The 25,238-nt window shown below is 35.6% G+C and overlaps 1 protein-coding gene across 1 annotated transcript; it reads right to left on the bottom strand.

The window, feature by feature from the left end:
• Positions 1–24,031: 24,031 nt before the first annotated feature.
• LOC149794934 (uncharacterized) lies at positions 24,032–25,016 on the bottom strand. Its single transcript, XM_089964594.1, has one exon. The coding sequence runs from the start codon at positions 24,937–24,939 to the stop codon at positions 24,274–24,276; it is 666 nt and encodes a 221-aa protein (XP_089820720.1). The 5' UTR covers positions 24,940–25,016; the 3' UTR covers positions 24,032–24,273.
• Positions 25,017–25,238: the final 222 nt, after the last annotated feature.

The following is a 25,238-nucleotide window of genomic DNA, read 5'->3' as shown; positions in this document are numbered from 1 at the left end:
TCACTCTTAAAAATTGTATTTAGGTTTGGCGTCCTATCATAATACTGATTTCACTCTGAAAGTTGTATTTAGGTCTGGAATCCTGTCATAATATTATGATACTACTCTCTTAGTGCTAACCTTGCTCGTACAATTTTAGTTTCTCAAATTACTTTTTAACAGTTTGTTGAACAGTGAATCTAGTCTGTATAACATATGTTTTGTTTTTCAACATGTGCATCTAGCTGTAGATAGCAAAATACCTTACAGACTGGTTCAGCCCTGTTATTCACTATCTGCTAGATCATTGTTATTTTGCAGAGAGAATTATACTCAGCATGCCATCATAACAAAAATACGGTAACCAAGCAAAGATCACCAATCAGATTCCAGGAAAGTTAATGAATGCATTCTATCGTAATCCTTTAGATCGGAATTTCTTCTCTAGTAATTACAATCATCGTCTGAAGTTTTGAACTTGTTTGTAACCAAATTCTTGTGAATACATTTTATTATCTGTTCTTTTCGTGCCCAACAGATATCTCATGTCATGATTTGATGGCATCTTAAAAGTGTTGCAGATACAGTGCAATTGATGTATATCTATGTTATTGTTGGATGAATAAAATATGCCTTCCCTGGGTATAGGAATATTGTATTCAGCATCCTTGACCTGTGGAAATGTACTTGAAACCTCTAAAAATGATTTTTAACTAACTGCGCCATATTTGAAATATTTAAAATGCCAGTATGATAATCATCAAATGTTTATCCATCCACACTGACCTCTTGAATCTATCAACTGCAATAACGGTTTTATGTCGATGAATACGTCTCATATTTTGCAGCAGTTCGTCCAACATAGGCAAACATTCAAAAGCTTCGAGAGCTGCATCATTTACAATGTCTACACTACCGATTAGAGCAGTGTCCTAACCAACGATCCATTTGCTTGTCACGAGCAATTGATGGTCACCCCTGTAATTGACTCTAGAGGGGCTAAAACAATTTAGTTGGACCTATTGCCTTCTTGATCCCGTCGTTCGTGCTTCTGATGTTGCCTGTATCTGCTGATATCGAGATGATGTGACATAACTGCAGCCAATGGTAGCGTCTTGACTTATTTGAGAGCTGCTTCTGGCAACTCTCATTGCGTGTAAAATTTTCTTGGTTGGGGCACTCTTGCTGTTGGCAAAAGCGATATCTTTGGCTTCAGTTACTGGAATAATTTTGTTTCGGACCAATCATTGGTCTTGTTCTGCGTTTTGCCAAAACTTGTCAAGGCTGTGCTGTAGATCACATTCTTCAGCACCTTCCATTTATACTGGGCACTTGTGTCAGGGCTGCTGAAGCGAAGATTTTATTTCAGGGCGTCAGTGTACATATGTGACTTTTCTAGGTCAGCTGTGGTGCTGACATTGATGTGGGAGATTCCTTTGTGTTTCGACCGATGCAATTTCTTTATCTGACGTCTGGCCCTACTTCATACCAAGGAATGATCCGCGTCATTGATATGGTAGCTTCGAGTGATGAGGACGATGTTGAGATTGATGTGCAATGGTGATGAAGAAATCAGATTGATTTCATTGCTAGATCTGGGATGTCTCCTTGACTCATTGTGTAGAGACTTTGTATGTGTATGTGATGCGCAGGTGATAGAAGGAGCAAAGTGCAAGTAGTTTCTGCCCATTGTTGTTCACCTTCTCAGTGCCATGATATCCTAGACAAGCGGGCTATGAGCTACGGTCAGCATTTGCTCTTGCAATAAAAACCTCTAACGCCTACAGGTGTTCATGTTTCGGGATTCCGTTGGTGGTGGCCTTGAGATCGTCATAAATTTGCTCCTTTATTTCGGAGGACGAGTAAAGTGTTTGGACATACACGCTCACACAACTTATGGGGCACTCAAAAGTTATTAGACGAGTTATCAAGACTCGTTCTGTCTCTGTCTGTCTATCTGTGTATATCTGTATGTATCTCTCTCTGAACCTCTTGAGTGTGGGTCCATTATTTTATGGTCATAGTTTACACAGAGGTTTACACAGTATTCTCTCCTTTCGTCATGGGGAGGGAGTGTCAGAAGAAAGTGTTGTCTTTTTCTCTAGATGATTCAGTCAATGCGAGGTATGTTTGAGGGGGAGGTTCGCAATGTAAACTTTTTGACGTTTCTGCTCAATATTAGCCTAAGCAGTTTTACAAGCGTCATTGATCTGTTGAATGTCTTTGGGCAGGCCAGTTGTCATGGTTCTGCCATTTCAGCATCCAATTTTTAAGGGTGGTTTCTTATTTATATTCGTCCTTGCCTTGCCTGGTGCAATAACTTACGTCCCCTTATCAGGTATTGACTCTAAACTCCAAGTACCCATTGAGGTAGGGGACTATGGCGGGCAACACTTTATTGTCTGCAGACTGTCCATCTTTTTGGCAGCCGATAACTGTCCATTGACATGCGATGATCTCTCCCAGCTTCAGAGGCATCCTCTTGCTACCATACACTACGTCAAACAAGCTAGGACGTACAACTGATGACTGCTGCCTCCCGTGTTGTGTCGACGCTGCGAAGCCCCTTTGCAAGAAGAATTGAATATGGAGGCCCTGAGCTGCCCAAGCATCAGCCCAACCCACCCCTCTCTGCATCACTGGTAGAGTCCAAAGGAAAAGGGGAACCAATACAGTTTGGAATCAGTTCAGCTGTGGGAGTTGCCTGCGAGATGTCCAAACTGACATCAGACAGCCTTCGGGGTTCGACTTGTACGTGCTTACTCCCTTAGTCTTCATCTCTCCCGAGGTAACCCACAAAGCAGTGGGGATGCTGATCTTTAGCTATATGTGGAAAACCAAAGTTGTCTTCTTCCGCCGACGTATTCTTTGGAAAAGCATCTTCTTCTCCCACCTATTCTGCCGTTGAGACATTGTTGTTTTTGAAGATCCACATATCATATGTAAACATATCAACCCCCACCCACACTACGTTTTACCCGCCAGTTGACATGGATTTGGATGGTGGTGTGGCCAACACAAGCATCTACTTGGAACCAACAGTGAATGATGAATATTGAGTGAGGATCAGTGTTTCCTTCCACACAGGAGTGCAGTTGTTAGAAAGCCAATGGTACTGCGTCTTCACGTCTAAATATCGTGCCTAATATTTAAACATTTTTGTGGTAAATTTAATAAGAGAGCGATTTTTTAAAATATTTTTTTACTGAGAAATTCTTGATTTTTGTTTAACATGTTTTCAGTTTAGGCGCTTCAATTTTATCATTTTGTCGAATGATCGAATAAATATATTTTACGTGTTATTCCCAGGCTTGCTTCAACCAGAGTAATGTATATTATTATATGACGTATTGTTCTGTTTTAAGCATCTTGCTATCCAGCCATCTTGCTATCCAACCATCATTCTATCCAACCTGCTTCCCTCCCAACACTATTGTTATCTAACCATCTTCATATTAAACCATTTTACTATGCAACCATCTTGCTATCCATTAACCTTGCTATCCAACCACCTTGCTATGCAACCAGCTTGCGATCCAACCAGCTTCCTATCTATCCATTTTTCTAGTCAACCATCTTGTTACACAAATACCTTGTTATCCAGTCACCTTGCCATCCAATTACATTGCTATCCAACCACCTTGCGATCCAACCATCTTCCTATCTAACCATTTTGCTAGTCAACGATCTTGCTACACAACTACCTTGTTATCCAGTCACCTTGCTATCCAACCACTTTACTATCCAGTTTAGTGCTACTCATCTAGATGGTATCATCATTAAATGTTATTTATAAATCTAGATTTGTTTTCAGAAATTTGTGATTGTGTTTTAATTGATGTCTTGAAATAACACTGTTATCCTCTTAGTTTTCGTTTTTGGCACAACTTGCTTTGACCACGCTTTTATCTGGAAACAGACATGTATTTATCTAGATACAGATTCTTTCGCTTTCGTGTCAAACTTGTGAAATATTCATATCATCTCTACAGAATATAGTTTTGTACCGTTATTTCCGATTTGTAAAAACTTTCTGTTTGTTATTGTGAGTTTGATTAACTTCGCTAATTGTTTTCATACCCTGCCTGGTCTAGAAAGACGTGTGCTTTAAGTGTGTTCAGGAGCTTGTAGCCCAAACCAGCTTCGAGTTTGGCACGCAGGAACATGAAGTTTTCTGTTTAGACTTAAATTGCTAATAAAAACAAGTTCCGCGAATCAGTAGTAAAAAGAGCCGTCGGACATGAATTTTAAAAGAAAGGAATGGGTTGTATATTTTTTAGATGCCAAGATTAGCAGTGAAAAAATCTCTCTCTCTCTCTCTCTCTCTCTCTCTCTCTCTCTCTCTCTCTTCATATGCACACAAATGTATGTATGTATGTATGTATGTATGTATGTATGTATGTATGTATGTATGTAAAGAGAGAGAGAGACAGACAAACAGACAGATATAGAGAGAGACAGACAAATAGATAGATAGATAGATAGATAGATAGATAGATAGATAGATATTGTTGACAACTCAGAATGTACTGGAAACGAACCTTTTACCCTTATCCGTGACCTCATATTGCATCTTAGGTTTTAATATAAGGGAGATGTGAACATCAATTCTTTGTACCTATTTTAATATAAGGGAGATGTGAACATCAATTCTTTGTACCTATTTTAATATAAGGGAGACGTGGACATCAATTCTTTGTACCTATTTTAACATCCAAAGTGGAATAGGTCTTTAGTTGTGTTCAGTTTTAATTTGGTATGATTTTTTAACAATTATTCACTGGATTTACAATGTTCTCATTACTTGCGAACTATATCACTACTTGGGATTAATGTGAATTCATTTAGAGAAATTTTGGATTATATAATTCTTTTCCATGCTAGTTCATTCGGAACAGAACGTTTGTACTTGTGATAGAACTTTTATGACTATTTGGGAATTTATTCATAATACTATAATTTTTTTTAACATTTTCAGTTTTTATTCTAAGGAAATAAATTATTTGTTGAAGTTTACAAACTTTCCAACTGGAAAATATTTGCAAAAGCGCAATTTTCTAATGTGGCATCTTCAAAATAAGGAAAAGAACAGAAGCAATATACTCCACCACACCCCACCCCAATTCCAGCACAAGAAATAGAAGTTGAAGAGTATTTCGCATGATAGAGAATAACCTGCAACCAGAAACAGTAGACAAAACGGTTTTCTGTTATGCCAATCAAAGCTGGATTGGGTGCCAAACATTTAAGTCGTGGTTGTTTTTTAACATAGTTTTTGGCAATCGTATTAGTGTAAATGTTTATTAAGTTATGTGTTTTGTCTGTGCAAACATCTGTGTGTGATTTTATATCGGTATTGACAGGCCGTCTGTCAAGACAGGGCTATTTATGTGTTATTTCATGACTAGGCTGTCCCCTGCATCACTAAATGCCTAAAAGTTGTTGGATGTCTCATGATTGTTGCTTTGTGTGTGAGGAAAACATAAAAACACAATGCAGTTTCTAAAAATATGGAAGTTCGCCATATGCTCGTTCCTTCCGTAAACAATCTTATTTTTCCTTTGTGGGGTAATGTTGGGTGTCTTCAACATATAAATGTACTCTGCAAATCTCTTTAAAAGATTAAATGCATTCATTAATGTTGAATCTAACATCTGATATGTATATTTGCCTCCTTTCACCATCTATAGCTATAAAATTATTAGAACAATACCAGTATTATTTGACGAAAGATTATATATCATTTTGTTTGAATGAGACGTAAGAACTACAAACTATGGCCGTACTATACCTACTGGGCGATTTTCAAACAAATAGTACGGATTCTGTTTCAGATGAGGCAGCAAAGACTATGTATGGGGGGGAGGGGAGAGAGAGAGATTCGCAATCTTTAAAAGAGAGAACAGGAAGGCTTAAACGGTAATCTACAGTGCTGTCATTCTTGAAATGCCAAAGAAAAATATAATAATTATTATTTTTCCTCGCAACCGTTTCGAAGAGCTACCGACGTTTTATGATTTGTGAATGCTTCAAAAACAACAGAAATTCTGTAGTAATGCATGATTCAGTAATGCTGTTTTACAAAAATGCAATTTTACAATAATGCTATATTTATTTTAAAAAATGCGCGTTCGTTATAAGCTTCATTACAATATTTCTGCCAGAAAAAGGGGAAGAACAAATGAGTTCCGTACAGTTAGTTGGGTGATGGCCAATCTCTGCAGCAAACTCATCCAATTATAAAGATATGACTGGGTCCAAATTACAACGCCAGAGGTGAACTAGTCTATCTGAAGACAGGAATCCACATTTTTTGTTCTGGTTTTTGAAACGATTTCTGTCGTCTGCTTGTTTGAATCCTTGATGAAAAAAATCTGAAAAGATTAAAAAAGATAGGTTAATTTAATTTCCTTGCATATTTCTGGGTGTGATTCCATCGAATATGTTTGCATTTTGCATATATTGTGTTTTGTCTTTAATTCATTGAAATATCGTGGCTGTTTCCCCTGCTTTGATTTCGATTGAAGTGTCACGTTCATTTCTTCTACTACTGAGGCAGCTGCAACAATAACGACAGCAAGAAAAAGCCTTTTTGCCACCACCTACAATACTGCTACTGTTGCAGTTATCACCACCATCACTACTACCACCGCCACATTCATCGTCACGTATCATCCTGATTGCGACGGCATTAACCTTGAAGTCATCAATAGTACATAGGCAGTAATATTCCAGAGGTACCAGAGGCTGTTTTGGATAGCATACATTGTATTTATTGTGTCTCGTACATTATAGTACATTTATTATCCAAGAGGAGTGAAAGACTGTAAAACTAAACTATAAATTTAAATGAATTCAGAGTAAAAATGTTCCGTGTTGACTTTAAATGTTTCCAACGCATACATGAAAGCTAACTCCTTAATGCTTCATAAAAAATCTAACTGAAGCTGGTTTGTTTTCCGACATATATATTGCTTGCTGAGAATTCGAATTCCCTTCAGGATAAGCGTTGACTGATATCAGAACCAGTCATTTCATTTCCTGCCCGACGCCTCAACGCGGCATGAAGCTGTCAGTATGGTTGCCAAGTTCTTCTTGGCTCCCCCACCCCGCCAGCTGCCCGAGTCTTCATCGCTGCACGAATCTGTCACTGTGATTGCCAAGCTCTTCTTTTCTCCCTCCCCCCCGCCACAACTTAACTAGGTACTAGACGTATATTATTTTATTCTAATTTTTTTACGTCATGTCATTCCGATTGCGTCGCTATTAAATGACGATTGATGATTTGTAGGGAAAAAACGAAACTTTCCATTCAGGAGGATGTGGATATTGATTGATTGCATGAGCTTAATTGTATGCAAAAATTGACGAAATGACGAAAGTCTGTGACCTTCATTACCTAGTGGAAATAGCATCTACTGCAGCATGGGGAATTCAGTACGTATTGAATGAGTAGTCTTTCAGTTGATATATCTTTCATTCACGACCTTCAAAAGATTGACCTCCAAATCTTTGAACAGTTTCATGGTATACATGTATCTAATTCCCAAAAAGCACAGACCCGCCTACATGCCGGTAAGTGTTAAATATACAGATGATTTTAGTAAGTATAAGGGTAAATAGTGTGAAATAGTATGAGTAAATACAAAACAAAAACACAGAAGTTTATAGAGTTTATCAAATACAATACGTAAAGTAACAAAGGCTTATTATTAGTTGTCAAATATGTGAAATATTCCTTATTTGCAAAATTTAGATATAAATCGCTGCAAAATTGTTGTGTTCCGCCCACTGTATTTTATTTTTCGTTCTAACATTCTAGTACATGTTTTCTTCAGCTACTCCTTTTACATTCTAGAGTGACTAGCAACAAGCAAATATGAAAAAGAACAAAGAAACATTATATGATTAAAATCGTACGAGATGAAAATGATAGTAGGTGACTTGAGTGATTGACAGGGCTGAGATACAAGGATAATAAATGTTATTGTTCGACCCCTAATCTATCCTTAACTGTAATGCTAAACAAATCCTTAGTGTTATGTTATTACTACATCTATCAAAAATAATATGAAATGATTGAGACGACAAAAACAGCAACGAAGAGACTAATACAGGAGTAGTTAGAAAACAAGATACTAATGGACTGAATCTGTATCTCATACCACCATAAATACTTGTTTTACATCTCACTTGCACGAACTATATATATATTAACTAATATGAGTGTCTTGTCTATATATATATATATATATATATATATATATATATATATATATATATATATATATATATATATATATATATATATATATATATCCCAAGGACACGTAGGTCAGCCAACCTGGCCCGCCCTGAGTGGGTATCTAACCCGCGACCTTCTGATTACTATTCCGAAATTCTACCAACTGAGTTCCACTGAAATAATGCGCGCTCATGTGAAAGTCGGGGCAACTGATATTATGTTCACATTTTGTTGACACTATAGTTTTTCAAAACAGTTCATGAACAATTTTTCCAAAGAAGAGTATGTCAACGCAATTTTATAATCCTTCTTTCCAATCATACTCTATATAAAATTTTCTTTTCTAGGCTGTCTATTTTCACTCTACTGGCCACGGCTTCATTCAGAATCTCATAATTGTTGCCTTAAATCGAGGGAGAAGCGGTGGCTTGCGACCAGAAGGATGCAGGTTGGAATCTTAGAATCGGTTCAGCCCAGGTCGGTTACTCATATGTGTCCGTGAGGCAAGACACTCAACTCCAACTACCTCAACACAGTAAACTTCTTGTGTTGCTAAGAACACAGAGCCAAACAAAACCAAACTTCCTCAAATTAATATCCTTTGAATAATCTTATTAATTGGTTGTTAAGTGTAATGGTGCAAAACTTTATAGCTATGTTCACAATATATTCTGTCGTGGTCATCGTGAAATATGACCATTAAGATTAACGTATGTGATAGGCTCGTCATAAATTAGTAGCTTGTGATGGTTAACCTCTCTTGTTTGGAGGTAATGTTTGATTTTAATTAGGACGCCCTAGCATAACGGACCGACAGATTTGTTAACGTAGTGTTAAGTGGAGGAAATGAGAAAGTAGAGATAAGACAGATACAAATTTTGGGAAATTTCTTTGACATTTGAAACAGTTGTCATAAAATCATATTTTAGTGAATTATTCTGCCTTAGATAGGAGTGTTAATAATGATTGGTTTAGCAAAACGAGAGGGGTGTGATCCCAGACCAAATCCAAGGTTTTAAGTAATCTCCTTCGCATAATTAGTCAGTCCAAGTTATTCTGCCAAAAGAGAAGTCTCAGGGAATCCGAGGAAATTAATAAGTAAGTTTTTCTCTTCAAATGAATCGTCCAAGGAACGTGGGTCTGGAAGAATTTGAGAGTCCCCGTAATCAGAGAGAGATTCTGTTGCACTGAAAATAGATCGAGTCTCCAAAAAGGACAAGGTAAGTCTCAATCACAGACAATATGTTCATTGATGTAAGTTTGTAATTATTTGTTAAATGTATTCATTTCAAATTCATACATCAATTTCCAGTGAGTTTGAAAGCTTTGGGTTTGCGTGTATTTATCTCGAATGTTATATGACTCATGATTTATAAGAATTTGCTCGAATAACCTCGCTCAAATGTAATAGAAATCATGTATTGTAGGAATTTCATGTCTTGATCTCATATGAACTGTGAGAACTGATTTATCTGTCTTAAACGATATGTAACATGTATGCTAAGAATTGATTTTATCATCTCTATACCACTGAATCGCTAGTTAGCAAGAAATGTAGTTGAGACAAGACGTGAAGTCCATTAATTTATTTGTGTAATTAAATTGTGAATTCTCTTAACCGTGTATAATCTATGTGTATCGACCAACATCGTTCAGTTTGTAATTTATAGCCCACAGTCGGATATAATAGTTTATCTGTGAGGTCTAGTTATGTCATTGTTTCAATTATAAATGCGAATAGTTGCTAGAGAGACAGTACATTTATTTTAATAGGATTGTATATAAGTATCAGGTTGCAAACTGACCATATCCTTAGTCTGTTGAGTTACAATACGACGATATCTGACATAACCATCGTGGGAATATTGTTCGACGCCAGAAATGAAACACATGACAAATAGATAGCTTGCGTTTTATTTATTTGAAGGAAAAATAGCTCCATTCCTCTGCAACTCGTAGTGGGAAAAGACTGCAACTAAGTGAGAGAGTAAAGAAATTCGGCGACGTTGACCTTTCACCAATAGTGGTTTAGAAATGACCGGAAGCAATCTGGTTATGCTGACATGCTGGCTATTTGAGTTCGATCAATCGCTCTCTGCACGATGAAATTTGCTTTGTCAGTATAACAGAACTGTTAATTGCATTTGGCATAAATGTTATAATTCTATTTCCAAGAGAATATGTATCATTCGAATGTCATGTTCAATTTCCTTTTGTTGATGTAATTGATTACATTATCATATTTTGCATACGAGATCGTACTGTTCTATTCTATATCTTTGCTGAGATCCATCTATTAATGTCTATTTATACATATTCGTACTATAACCCAACACCGTTCATATTTGATTTTAAGTTCTACATGTTGAACATCAATAGTAATAAATCCATATCTCAGTCATATGATGTAAATTGATTGTCCATAGTGACAGGTACATATATCAGTCATAGTGTTTATGACTTCCATACGTTGATTCTTCCTTGATTACTCGTTGAAGTTGCATGTTCTGATTAGTGCCAGTTAGGAACTGTATGATTTCCTTGCATCAGTGGTTTAATTCCGCACACATCACTCTGGTAAATCCATTGTTGCACCTTATGTGCTCGGGAGTGTCAGATTAATTCGCCGTTCAATTGTATTATAAATAAACATCGCTTTCACTTAATTGCTTTCTGTGTCTTCGCTAAATCCAATCCTGATACACCAATGTCCGTTACCTATCTATCTCAAAACAAACGTGCTATCATTTCTTTAACTGTTTATTTTGTATATAAAATTAAAATGATATGAATTTTCATTCCGGATATATTTCATAAATTACGCTAAAACTTTGGAATCATTTCCATATAAACATAGAGTATATCTTGCTTTCACGCCATTCGCAAAACTCGTCCCCATTATTTGATTAATACGTTTTTCTATCAGTCTGCATTGCTAGCTTAAAGAAGCGGTTTAAACACTCGTTGGACGACCAGCGGAATTCACTGGTTTCGAGTGATTGTTATTCTCCATAAAAGATAACCAAAGGTCGGTTTCTTGCTATCGCAATATCTTACGCTGTAGCTTGCCATTCATTTTGTAGTCTAATTTTAGCTAAATTATCATGTACCGAAAATCTATCCGAATAAGAGGAAATAATCTGGCTGTACTCGAAAACGGACACGTATTCTCGCACACGAAGAAGCGAATATGTTTACGCCTAAGAGTGCCAGTTCAAAGCACAGAGCACGCTTCCAATCCATTAGTATATTCCAAGGCATTTAAATGTCTACTTTTTAAGTCAAAAGTGATTTAAGATTCCACGTATTTCTCAAACTTGTTGTAGACCTCGGTGTTACAGATCTAGTCAAGCATTATGTATGCCCTCATTATCATGATATAGGAAATCTCATGAACTTCAAACTGCCTGCTTTATGTCTTATGCTGTTTAAATAAAATAGAAAGATACCATTACAATTTCATGGCGAATCACCGTGCGCGCAGTCGATCTACGATCAAATAATGGACAGTGTTATGTGAGTTTGACATCTAACAGCGCCATCAGTTTTAAACGTACTAGAGAAAATGATTATATATATATATATATATATATATATATATATATATATATATATATATATATATATATATATATATATATATATATATATATATATATATATATATATATATATATATATATATATATAACATGGAAGCAAATGATGTAAAAGATGAAGATGTAGAGAGCACCCGGGTAAAGTAAAATAAAATGAAACAAAATACTGTCTTGGTTGCCTCATGGCAAGGGAAAGGAGAGCAGTCAGTCTAAAACTGAGGCTGCAAGTTGGTCACTGTTTCAAAACTCAGTTTATAAAATCATCTTTCAAGCGTCATAGTAGTCCTATATGGAAGGTCTGTTAGAAGGGGTTTAAGACTAACGTCTCATAGAAGGGGTTTGATTAAGACTTTAAAGTCTGATAGAAGGGGTTTAAGACTTTAAATCTGATATAAAGGGTTTAAGATTTGAAGTCGTATAGAAGGGATTTAAGACTTGAAGCATGTTAGAAGGGGTGTAAGACTTGAAGTCTGATAGAAGGGGTTTAAGACTTTAAAGTCTGATAGAAGGGGTTTAAGACTGGAAGTCCGATAGAAGGGGTTTAATACGTTAAAAGCTGGTAGAAAGGGTCTAAGACTTTAAAGGATTATAGAAGGGGTTTAAGACTTGAAGTCCGATAGAAGGGTTTAAGACCTGAAGTCTGATAGAAGGGGTCCAAGACTTTAAAGGCTGATAGGAGTTTAAAACTTAAAGTCTGTTAGAAAGTGTACAAGACTTTAAAGTGCCATAGTAACATGTTCTGAAAGGTGTAATGGAGGTGGTTTAAGAAAGCCAAGGTTATTATTAATGGTATCACGTGCACTTGTAATTAAAGGGGTTGTCCAGAATTACTGCATATGACAACGAAAGACGGAATATGGAATACTTTTTAACAATTACAATGTTTAAGAAATGAAACAAATATAACCTGGTTAAATGGTCACGAACATTTTTAGTGCAAACCAATGCCATTCTATCTAAAGTATGTTGCTTTCCCCAATGTACATCCCACATGTTTAAACTGGCAATCAACACTCGTTGTAAAATTATTCTTTTACACATACACTGTTCAAACTAATATTTGTTTTCATTGTTCTTTGCTTTATCCGAGTGCTGGTTTTCTAGATACAGCTAAGTGATGCAAAAGAAACAATTATTCTTTAATTTACTTTTTATTATAGTGACTAACTTTAAAACCTCTCAAGTTATCATATACATATATGATTGTGGGCAAGGGTCTTGTGAGGATAATTTCTTAAGTAATCTTTGGACTTCAAAGTTTAAGTTACATCTTAATGTTAACATAGAGTTAGAATATCACAGCATGTTCAATTTTTAATTTCCAATTACTTTCACAACAGCAGTGAGGTTCCCGGTTCGTTTTCATATATCTCCTTGTTCTATATCTGGAAAAATACGGTTCTCAAAGTAAAATAAAATATTCCACATGACCAGCCTCATCTATCTTTGTAAATAAGCTGGGTGCTGCTTTAAGGCACTATCACGCTATGTTATAACTCCATGCAATTCTAACTTATTGCAGCAGTATGTGTATTGCCGTTTAGTATTATTTTCGTCTCTATACATACTTCTGGAGCCTGACTGGAAGCGCGATACTGACTCAGATTCGCAGCAACTAGTAACGTTCTTCTGCGAGGCAGTAGACTGAGTCTATAAATTAGATCTTTCCTGTTGATATCCAATATGCTCTTGACATCAGTCAGCAGAAACGTGATTCTGGGGAAGATGCGGTTAAAACTTGCAATGCAGCTTACTTTACCTTGGGGATAGCCTAATATGGGTAAAGCAACTTTGGAACTTATCTTCACTTCTCTAGTTATTAAACTTTTGCAAAAGCAATGAACTTAAGCCATGGTAATGACATCGAAAGTTATTGATGTATGATAGTTATTCATCATCAAGTGCAGAAACTTTATATTTTAAATGACAAGGTAGTCGAAATGACGATGTAGCATAGTATTAAAAAGTGTTACGATCGTTCATCTAACGAAGGGAGACAACTACCTTTGCACAGGAAATAGATTGTTCTGTTATGCAATTTTTATAATAAGCATTGTCATCATTTTACATATGGTATATTGAAGGTCGCGGTTAGTAAATCAAACATTAATGTACAGAAAACATAAGCTTTCATTAAACATACATATTTCTATCTATTCTACATTTCTGTCGATTTCTTAATTTGAAATGTCTTTTTTTCAAATCTGTTTGTGTGAAAATACATTGAATTCAATTTTTTTAAACGATTATGGTCTTAATGAAGGCTTAGATGAATTTTCAATATGACTACTTTTCTGTCCCATAATTGACTTACACATGTTCTCAATAGGATTCCTCGTCAATCCCATAATTTACCTTCACATGTTCTAAATAGGACTCCTTGTCTATCCCGTAATTTATTTACACATGTTCTCAATAGACTCCTTGTCAATCCCATAATTTATTTCACGTCCTCAGTGGGACTTCTTGACTATCCCATAATTTATTAAGGAAGGTTCTATCTGCTAATCTGAATAATATGAACGCATTGTAGAGGGCGCTCTTGCACAAGAGTTTAATGTAACATTTGTTCTAGGTATAATAAAGTAAAGACAGACAGTAGACATCTTTGCTACATTACTGTAGAGGCATTCCAGCAGATCATTTTCTGGCGATGTGTATACTTTAGTTATTTGATTTTTGTCATTTATTAAATAATGTCGCCACTAATGAATTAACATGTGACGGTTTAAATGATGCGTTGTATGAGAACAGAAAAAAAGAAACAGAGCTTTACAGCAGTAAATGACTCCCTTGCACTGAAATGAATGCTTTGCTCGCATAGGTTAAAAGTATACACTATTTTCAGTTACTAATAAGTACAATTTTAGACCATTGAGAAAAGGGGGATCCCATTGGTTCTGCAAGGGTACCCAGGTTCCACTTCATTGTAGCATATTTTGCACAGGAGTGACTTTCTAAAGTTGAATCTTTGAATGTTATTTTTGCGTGAATCAGTTTTCTTTAAGCATCAAAATATGATCAATATGCACCAAATGTTGGGGATATCTAGCTCAATATGCTCACCACAAAGTTCGATGTGAAACCATGCGCTCTGAATTAATGCCCCCTTTTAAAAAGCAAAAGTGTGTATTAAACGTTTGAGATGAAATTAAAGAAGTTTCACCTCTAAAATATTCTTCAAATTTTGTACAAAAAATGCAAAATCAGATATGTAAATCTTTTTTTAGTGTAGATGTTGGAAAAACGATCGTTTATTAGAACAGGTACAGAGAAAAAATACAAAATTTTGGCTAAATTTAGAGCATTTTAGGCTATAAACGTGATTTAAATCGGTAAGGGAATAACCGTGACTTTAAAAAATGCAATAAAACCATAAGCTAGACAGATTGAGAATTTTATTTCGGATGATAAGAGATGAAAAGTTTGCGGCACTTAAACGTTTTCATCGCAATGATTTAACATGATGTATAATCAACTTGCATTCTTTGTTAGTTAATTTTTTTTATTTATTTTTTAATCTTATTATGCGCTATTGTAATGTAACATTGAATGTTGACTTAGCCTTGTCAATGTCAATTTTATTTTCTACTTGACCTGAATTCTGAATTTTTTTCTCTTTAATCCTGTAAACAACTAATACATAGCTAAAATAGTCTCTATATATAAGGGTGTACTATTAGGATCATTATTAATAGAAGTAAACATGTTTATTTGAGTCTGGATCTAGGTTTTTGATTTCTCATGGCGTACCTGACATAGTAAAGGTTCTATATTCCAACTTTGTCAACAGACATTCTAATTATAACTACAATGTACCTTGTTAACATTTAGAACCTTGCGGATAGAAATTTTCCATTACGTAATACTTTTATTAGAAAATTCTAATTGTGACCTGAGGTTAAGTAGAGGAATAGGTAATTTTGACCGTGAAAAAATTATTCACTCGTGCGTTTGGATCTAGCAAAATCAATTTGTATTATGGATTATGGTTGTGTACAGCAGTTCATTTGGGCTGGAATTTATCTCTTCAAATACTTTAAGTGATTTTCCTCTGGAAATGCAGAGTGCTCAAAAAAATAAGATTACTAGAGAGAGACAGTCACTGTGATTTATGGTGAATTCAAACCTGGAATTATATTACTGTGTTTCAATAAAAGACTGTTGGTACAACACCACAATACAGGACACTACATACATCAATACTTCCAGAGTTGGGTTTAATTTGGATTACCACTAAATATTATTCAGAACTTTAATTTATAGGACTTGTGTCTGCAGTTCTATGATTATTTTGGATTTAATTCGCATTACCGTAAGTTCCTTTTTACACGTTTACTTTTGTATTCTAGGAAATAAATTATTTGATGAATTTTACAAAGCTTCTTGCTCTTCTGTTTTTTCTGTTAATTATTTTAAGAGCATAGACTCATAACAAAATAGGTGTAAGGAAGTGATTTTTAAAAAAAAAAATATGGAGCATAACCTTAATTTTCTTATACGCCCTTTTCTCTTTCTTTGCCCTTTGACAATGTATTACCTTCATTGTGGAAGTCCGAAGCATTTGGAATGTTAAGCACACATTATTAAAGTGAAGGTATTCCCCCGAGATATCTCCCAGCTAAATCGTGAATAAAACACTTTGTAGGAAGAATTATCTGCGTCTATGACTCAGTATTAGAACTAACCTTATTTGTCTTTATTATATACAGGTTCCGAATCTTGAAATTAAAAAGAAAGTACTCAGTATCTAGTGTCAAGCAAGTTCCTGGACGCTCAATATACAGGTTCTAAATATACCTCTTTGCCGATACCGTAGTAAATTACGGAATGGTCACTCCATCAATCTGAACACACAGTAGCCATTATAGTAGGTTTGGTACTTATTTTAACATGAGTATATTGTACCATAGTCAAGTTCCAAGTCCCCTTTTTTTGCCCCATACTATACGTAAACTTCATCTTCGGTAACTGCAGTAATTGGGATTTGATCGGTCAGGAATATGTATCTGTGCTTTTACAGGAGAGGGAATTTAATCTGGGCTGCAGCCTTGGGGAATCAGTTCTCCATTCAAATTCATTCCTATACAGCTGTTATAGAAGATAGGGGAAATGAAGTATAAGGGACAGAGGAATCTAACAAGCGAAAACATGAGGAAAAATATGCTGAAATTTCTCACATTAATGGAGACTGATTGTAATTAACAGAAGTTCAGAAAACAATTAAAATAGGACATATGCAAGGTTTGACATTCAGTTTCTTTCCTCATTTTGTGATTAATGACAGAAACGATCCCTTACACGCAAAAGCAACCGTATAAAAAACACATATATTCTCAAATTTTAAAACAAATAAAAAATAAACTTTTCTGGGGAAAAAGATTGTCATTTTTGTAACTTTTTCATGATTGTTCAACTTTGATAACCGAGACACCTCTGTACATATAATTTTGTGGGAGGGGTGGGGCGCTTTTATCGCTGTGATACGCGGAAACAAAATAATTAAATATATTCATTATATTAGCTGAGGGAAAAAAATTTGGTAAAGAAAATTCAAGGTTTTCTCTCCATCACCCAAGTCCCAGAGGAAAATCACGATAACATATGGGAAATATCTCATTTTTCCACAACATGGCATAACGGAAAGACCTATGCACCAACGACTGGGAAAGTAATTATCTAAACATTCGTTTTTCCCAATCTTGACGAAATTCTTCCACGCCAGGTTTTATTTCTTTACGGACCCTAAAGATTTGTTGTTATTACAGTTTACGTGCTGTTTGTTATCAGCCGGAAAACTCTCCGATGACTGACATTTTAATGCTCAGTTTATAATAACTTAGGAGCGAAATCCGTACTGATGTGTTTTGGAAGCTCAAGTCCAGAATAATAACTTGGAAGCGTAAAACCGTACTCCTGTGTTTTGGAAGCTGAAATATAGCATAATAACTTGCAAGCGTAAAACCGTTCTCCTGTGTTTTGGAAGCTTAAGTACAGCATAATAAATTGCAAGCGTAAAACCGTACTCCTGTGTTTTGGAAGCTTAAGTACAGCATACTAACAACATAATAACTCGCAAGTGTAAAACCGTTAATATTATGTAGATTTGATTTAACTTATATTTGATTTAATTTGATTGTTTTTAAGTTTTAAAGTCTTTTTATTTTTAATTTCATTATATGTCAAAATAATGTAGATTTGTTTACTAGGAACTCGATATTTATTTCAGAAATCTTGACTCTTCGATTGTAAACACCTAAAGCTGACCTAATTCCCGGCATTTATTTAGAAAGTGAGAGGTAAACACCTTTTTATTTTTATCATATTCTTAGAGTAAAACGATTGGGTTTTTGTCAAGGTCATACTGGGACTACGTGCTTTTATACGTTTATACTTCCCGAAGGTTCTGGAACGTTGATCTTTATCCGGGAATTAGTTTTGCTTTTTAGAGTTATTGTATAATCTGTGTTTATATAATTTTTCTTAGTTGGGCTTAAAAACACTGGCACGTAAAGGTGTTCTTTGGTTGTGTCAGTTTGGAGTTATTTTAATGTTTATTTGAATTATTTGGATTCAAAAGGATTAATTCTTTTTCCTGGAAATATACGAGTTGTCATACAGAATTCTTAGATAAAGACATTTCATTAAATTTTATTGGGAAATTCAAACAACGGATTATAGTTTGTGAATAACACAGAACTGTAGACACAATAGCACAACAATAGCTACAGTATACATCATCGCCTTCCATCCTGGATTCTTCGTCGGGACTCGAACTTGAATTTATTAGAACATTTCATTATTAGGACTTCTAAAATTTAATTCGTGGATTGTTCTTGTATTATTTTTGGATTTGATTCTTAAAACCGTAAGTTCTTATTTTTCATTGTTACAGTATTTTTCCATGGAAATAAAGTATTTGTTAAATTTTTCAAAGCTTGTTGTTTCACTCTTTCTTTTGTTACTGTTTATTCGAGCCTAAACGTGTAACATATAGCCGTACTCTTGTGTTTTGGAAACTAAAAGTACAGCATAATAACTTAACAACATACAAACTTACTCAAATTACTATGTTTTGTAAGCTAACGTACAGAATATGCTATACCCTCTTCGCTATTTGAAAAGAGTGAATTTTTGTCGATTAATACAATATGTATGTCACATGAATACGTTCTAAGGGGAAGTGGATCAATGTCAAAATGTAATTCATTTACATGTTGTAAGAAGATAAGCAGCCCAGCTGTTGTCGCAAATGTCTACTGACATAGTGGACTGCATGGACATGTCTGTCTGTTGATCTGTCTACATATTAATCTCTCTCTCTCTCTCTCTCTCTCTCTCGATGTATGTATGTATGATTGTATGTATGTATGTATGTATGTATGTACGTACGTACGTACGTATGCATGTATGTATGTATGTATGTATGATTGTGTAATAATAATAATAATAATAATCGGTGTTTGAAGTTACAAACATTTTGTCAGTCAATGAGTAGTTTGTAAATTATTGATTCACTTTTTAATTGATATATAAAGTTCAAAATATGCCAGGATTTTAGGAACGATGCCTCTTGAGCTAACCTCGTAGCTGACGTTCCAGGAAACAGAAATGAATTAAAGAAGTAAATCCTAAATATTATTCTTAAAATAAAGATAATAACGTGCGTGAAAGACCCGCAGAAATTTGTATATTGTTTGACCGCGTAATGGTTCAATTCGGAATAATCTACCGGTATATTGCTTGGCTTTTGCTGTTCCCGTAATCAAGAAACTTGAAATGATATCAGACTCTCTAAAACAATAAACTTTACACATGTAAAACATTTTCTTGGCAGCGACAAAATCGAACAGATTCTTAGAGCAAATGATGTCATGCTAGTTAGAAAGCTTTTGTAATATTCTCTCGTATTCTGATTACATTTATTGAAAAGTAGAATATTAAGCATTTTAAATCAGAGCTCTTTGTTTTCTAAAGTCACTTAGGTACTTCGATATATTTATAATTGTATGTGTGCAATCAAACAAAATGTTTCCGCTGTCCTTCAGGGTCGTTTAAAACAAATCCTTAAATCTAATCCACGTTCAGTTACTAAATCCACCGTACATTGATTAAATCTCGTAGCTGTAAACCAATACGTTCGTTAAATACCGTGTCTGAAATGGTCACACGAAGGCAGGTGCACCTGTTCTAAGGAACCGACTCAATTCAAAAGGAAGCATAAAGAAAACATAACACATCAGTCATGGTGAAGAGAGAGTGGTTTCCTAATTTGCAGAATGATTGTTGATGGCTGGCATCTGAGCAATCTGTACGCTTGTGCTAACAGTGATCTACTGGATCTCACGCAAGGGCAACTGCTTCGGAATTCTTTCATCCGACAGCTAATAATCTATTTCATTAAAATAACGCATTACTACACGTCGTGAAGATAACAAGAAAATGTTCTTTATAAATGTATAATTATGCATCTCGCATTTCTCTGCAATGTATTAAATAAGCACGTGAAAGCTAACTGTGGGGAGAATTTTCCTAGAAGTTTAACTTTTTCCAGTATTTATTTCATTTAAAAATAAGAGAACACAGAGTAAAACCGACACTCTAAGATAAACACAATCCGTATGATGACCTCCAAATTTGGAAGGCAAATAAAAAAGAAATAAAAAAGGCATATTTATGTCGTCTGTACGACTATTGTGTTATGTTCAGCTGTGGTGATCGAATTCATTGCTCGATTAAAGACTGTATAACTATAATTTAAATTTTTACCATATAATCTTTTGCTACAAAATAACTCAAAATCTCAGTAACACTTTCACCCCCAATTTCAATCATCAAAATGTTTCCATATTAGTTGGAGCCGGAATATATTACATGTAATGTATGCTTTCTCGGATTCCTTATTTTCAGATTGTATTCGTTCCTTCTTAATTCAGCTAATTAGTGCACAAACGTCCCATGTTACCCAAGGTGAGAACCCATGTAGCACCCGTCTTATCTATTCCATTCCCAATAGATTATGTGGATTAGTGTCCATGAAGCCAATACTATCAAAAAATGTCACACACGACTAATTACATAAAATAAAATTACATTATTAGTCTACTTAAAATTCCCGAGTCGTGGAGTAAACAAACTTAACCCGGGAGATAATTTTATTTATTTACAATGACTGGTGAGTGGGCAAGGGATTAAGCTGAACTGTTTTAGTGCGATAATAAAAGTCAAGCTATCTTGTTATACCCACAGCAGATGTAAAGCCGTATACATCCGAAAATAAATGCACCTCCAATGAGATTGTAAGGTTTAGGAAGGATACTATAGGGACCGTCCATAAATGACGTCGCGCACCTGGGGGAGGGGGTCACACATTTGTGACGATGTGTGACGAGGGGAAGGAATTTGTTTAAAAAATGTGTGACGGGGGGGGGGGCGGGTCAAAAATCGGCCAAAATCGCGTGACGTCATTTATGGATGGCCCCATACTGGTAGTATCTGTTAATTAAAACCGCTACATAAGCGCCAAAATCCAAATTTTGCATTCTACAGCATTAAGTACAAATTTGTGAAATGCATCAGGAAAATAAAATAAAGGCAGCAAATAATTTTGTTAGAAGAAAAGCAACAAACACCCGTACCTCAAATATTACCATAATCATTTACCATTGCTATGTATGCTTTTTCGGACACATAAAGCAAACTCCAAACAGATGTAGTACATCAGTCTCATGTATGTATGTATGTATGTGCTGCCGCGGATGCTCAGTAATTGGCGCGCTGAACTCGCGATCAGGGTAAGTAAGGAATGGAATCCATCGTCCGAGTAGCCCAGATGGTTTAATGTGGTGTACCCTTGTGTAAGGCACCTTTACTCCAGTTTTCTCGGCACTAAATAACTTGCATAAGCTGATGCGTCGTTAAACAACAGATCAAACAATGAAATTAATTTGCGAATGTATATTTGTATGTATGCATATGAGTTTTTTGGATATATATATATATATATATATATATATATATATATATATATATATATATATATATATATGTCACATTCACATAAAAAAATGCAGTGGTTAGTATTTTGTGGTAAAAGTATTATTATCTTAACCAATATTCATGTTTTTGTTTTTTTATACAATCTTTAAGTTCTGCATGCAACCAGTGGCGTCACTAGGGTTGGTGTCACCCATTGCGGAAACTCATGGTGTCACTCCCAGATAGTGTCATCCCCATGGACCTCCTTCCATAACAGACCATACAGAATCCTTCGAAATGTAATTTTATTGTCACCCCTTCTGATGGTGTCACCCGGTGCGGTCCGCACCCCCATAGTGATGACACTATATGTCGCTATATATCTAAGATATTGTGTGCACATCCCAAGAATGTTCAGAAAAAATGGCTTTTCAAGAATAACTGACTGCGTGTACGTATACAAATGATTTCTAAATCAGAAAAAGTGTAAACTTTACCGTCCATTCAAATCAAATTGTGTTCAATTTTGCGAGTCAGATTTGAATTACGTAAGTTACGGAATAAAGAGTGTTAAAAGTACAAGAAGTACGTACACTTGAGCACGACTCGTTAAAAGTACAAGTACCTACATTTGAGAATGACTCGTTAAAAGTATGACAAGTACACAACGATTTCTTAAAACCCGTTGCGTATTTGTGTGTTAGGGTTTAATATGCATTTTCAGTGTGTGTGTGTGTGTGTACGCGCGCGCGCGTGCCAAGGCTATTTCACTGCATTTAATCTTTCATTGTTCTTCAGCTGAAAGCGAGTTTGATATGCATTTATTCATACTAGATTCATTGTTTTATATTAACGTGCAGAATATACTAAAATGTTGAAACTTACATGAAAGTAAATTTGCCCACCGGTAGAGACGAATAATGACCATTTAAAATTCTCCGTTCACATTAAGATGCTTATTTTATGTGTGGGAGGAGAGGGGGGGGGTAAAATCACTGACTGTTTTATTATTACAATGAGTTGGTATGGAGAAGTACATTCCTGCCTACCTGATAAGGGTCGAACTTAGAGACTGTTGTTTTCAAAGGATCACTGTACTGCACTGATGGCTAAAGTATACAGCAACCGTTGATTATCAAACACATATGTATTGTACGCAGTTACTAACTAGACATTTTTTTACATTTAGCAATTTCTCTTTTGCATCGCACAGCAGACTGATGACATTTGCATATCTTTCATTCAAACTGTGAAATGTTAAGTTTTCGTTATGTGCTGTAATTTCGACCTGTACATTTCAATGCTATATGTAATTTTATGTGGATTTTACATTGATATTTAAACTCTTTCTCAGACAAAGATGAAACATATGTAATAAAACTGAATGTCTAAGGAATGATTTATGAAACAATCTGTTTCTGAACCTCTGAATGACCGCGGCTTACCTGTAAATGTTGAATTTAAGGGTGTGGCCACCAAGGCATACGTACGTTTAGCTTCATTTCGTAAACTTTTATCTAGTATATTATAGTTTCATTGATACAGTCTGTGGGTACATAAATATATTAAAACAGCAATTGGTTTACTTCTGTGTCTTTCCTTCTGACACAGAATGTTTTTTTGTTTTTTGGTTTTGGTTTTTTGTTGTTGTTGTTGTTGCACTCTTTGAAAATAGCAAGTGGGTCAAAATACGCCAAGCAAAGCCATACCCATATCATAATTCAGCCGTTCTTGCATTTAGCCAGAAAGTAAGAACTTCACCACTGCGTTTAATCTAAAAAAAGAACTAACATTGACCTGACTTACATACTGACGGACATGCACACGTATGCCAAAACGATCACTATGTTGAGCTTACCTCAAGGCGGGCTTAATAATGATTAATTTTATAACACCTTGGATGGACAAGCACCTTCAATATGCAACAACATATACATACAGTTCAACTGTGTAATGAAAATAAAGCACTGACAAAGAAAAAGGCAGCATACTCACCGTAATATAGTTTCCCAGTTGCCGTGTTACTTTCCTGGTAGAAATACCATTCGAAGTGCAATTTAAAATGAAAAGGTATGACTATACTCCATTTGAGAAAAGTAATGTTTTATAAATACCAAGGCTACAATTACAGTTGCAACTACAGTATCAAACACTACTTGGCATAATAACCTTGAGTAACAGCTCGCATAAATATCGGACAATTAGAGGAATAAAGTTCAAGAGATGTGAATTGTGTTAGAATTTCTATCCAGGAATTTCCGGTCTGTACACAAATTAGAACCATTGTATCAAAGTTAAAATCACATAACATCAAAATTACGACCAAAAGTTACCTTAATGTTAATTGTTTCATGATTAAATCAACTTGCGAATTTCATTATGCGAGTCCAAGATAATCGATCTTCAATCTCTTGCAACGAATCACTCTTTCTAATCATAGCATAAGAAAAGTTGATGATTTTGTTGCTTTCTTTAAATGTGGTACTCTAGAAGAGTAGAAAATTTTGTATCGTCGTCTCCTAAGCATGCATTAAGTGTGATCTTGGCTTTCTTTCCACGTAAGTGGTCGAGACTGAAGTTGGCCTCCCAATGGTTCCCTTTTTTCTCGAAATGTTGCCAGTCGCCATCAGCTACCACAGCAACTGCCTTGGCATTGGGGACGATCACCTTCCATTGGATGTTGGTCAGCTTCCCGTCAGAGTGAAGGACCAGTGGCTCGTGAAGGTAACATCCATCCTTCCACTGAGCGTATTGCTTAGGGAACGGGAACACGGGGTTCAGAGCTTTCTTGCACTCAATCAAGTAGTTGTAGACATTCGGCAAGGATTTGGTGTCATCCTTGGCGTCCACGGCGAAAATCTGCAATTTGTAAAACCCAGACTCCGGCATATGAACGATGAAGGACACGGTTCCATGCAAGGACTGCGAAAAGACATATTCATTAAATTCCTTCTCTGTGCGGCAGCATATGAGCTGATTGGTGACCTTTACAGGATTCTTGCATTTAAACTTGATTTCTACCTGGTTCGTGTCAGAGGAAAATGAAGAATCTATATGACTGAGGCAGCTCAGGCCCAACTTGTCGAAACTTGGTTGGGCTCCAAGGTAGCCGCTTGGAAGTTCAGGTTTCTGAGACATAATTTCGTGTTTCCGTACTGCGAGCAATACCACTCCACCAACTGCCTTTCCCAGACACTTACACTGTGGTGCGTCTATTATACTCGGCCAAATCTCCCAGTGATGTATAATAAGAGTCTCGACACCAGCAACAAAAGAGCCAATCAAAAATCACGATACATCTAGCAAGATTTCTGCTCATTTTCCACATACTTTTAGCTTTACTAACAGCGTTATTTATCATAGGTAAAGAGGAATCTCCCTACCACAAAGTAGGTATAAAATTTAGGAGCTTTACCTAAGAGCTTAACGCAGAATAA

Source organism: Sinohyriopsis cumingii, chromosome 7 (genome assembly GCF_028554795.1).
Source record: "Sinohyriopsis cumingii isolate HCF-2022 chromosome 7, ASM2855479v2, whole genome shotgun sequence".
NCBI classification, from domain to species: domain Eukaryota; kingdom Metazoa; phylum Mollusca; class Bivalvia; order Unionida; family Unionidae; genus Sinohyriopsis; species Sinohyriopsis cumingii.
Note: the sequence above shows the minus strand (reverse complement) of the source record. Positions and strands in the feature narration are given on the sequence as shown.

Coding starts and splice junctions, on each gene's coding strand:
- LOC149794934 (XM_089964594.1), bottom strand. CDS start 24,939: ATGTCTCAGAAACCTGAACTTCCAAGCGGCTACCTTGGAGCCCAACCA.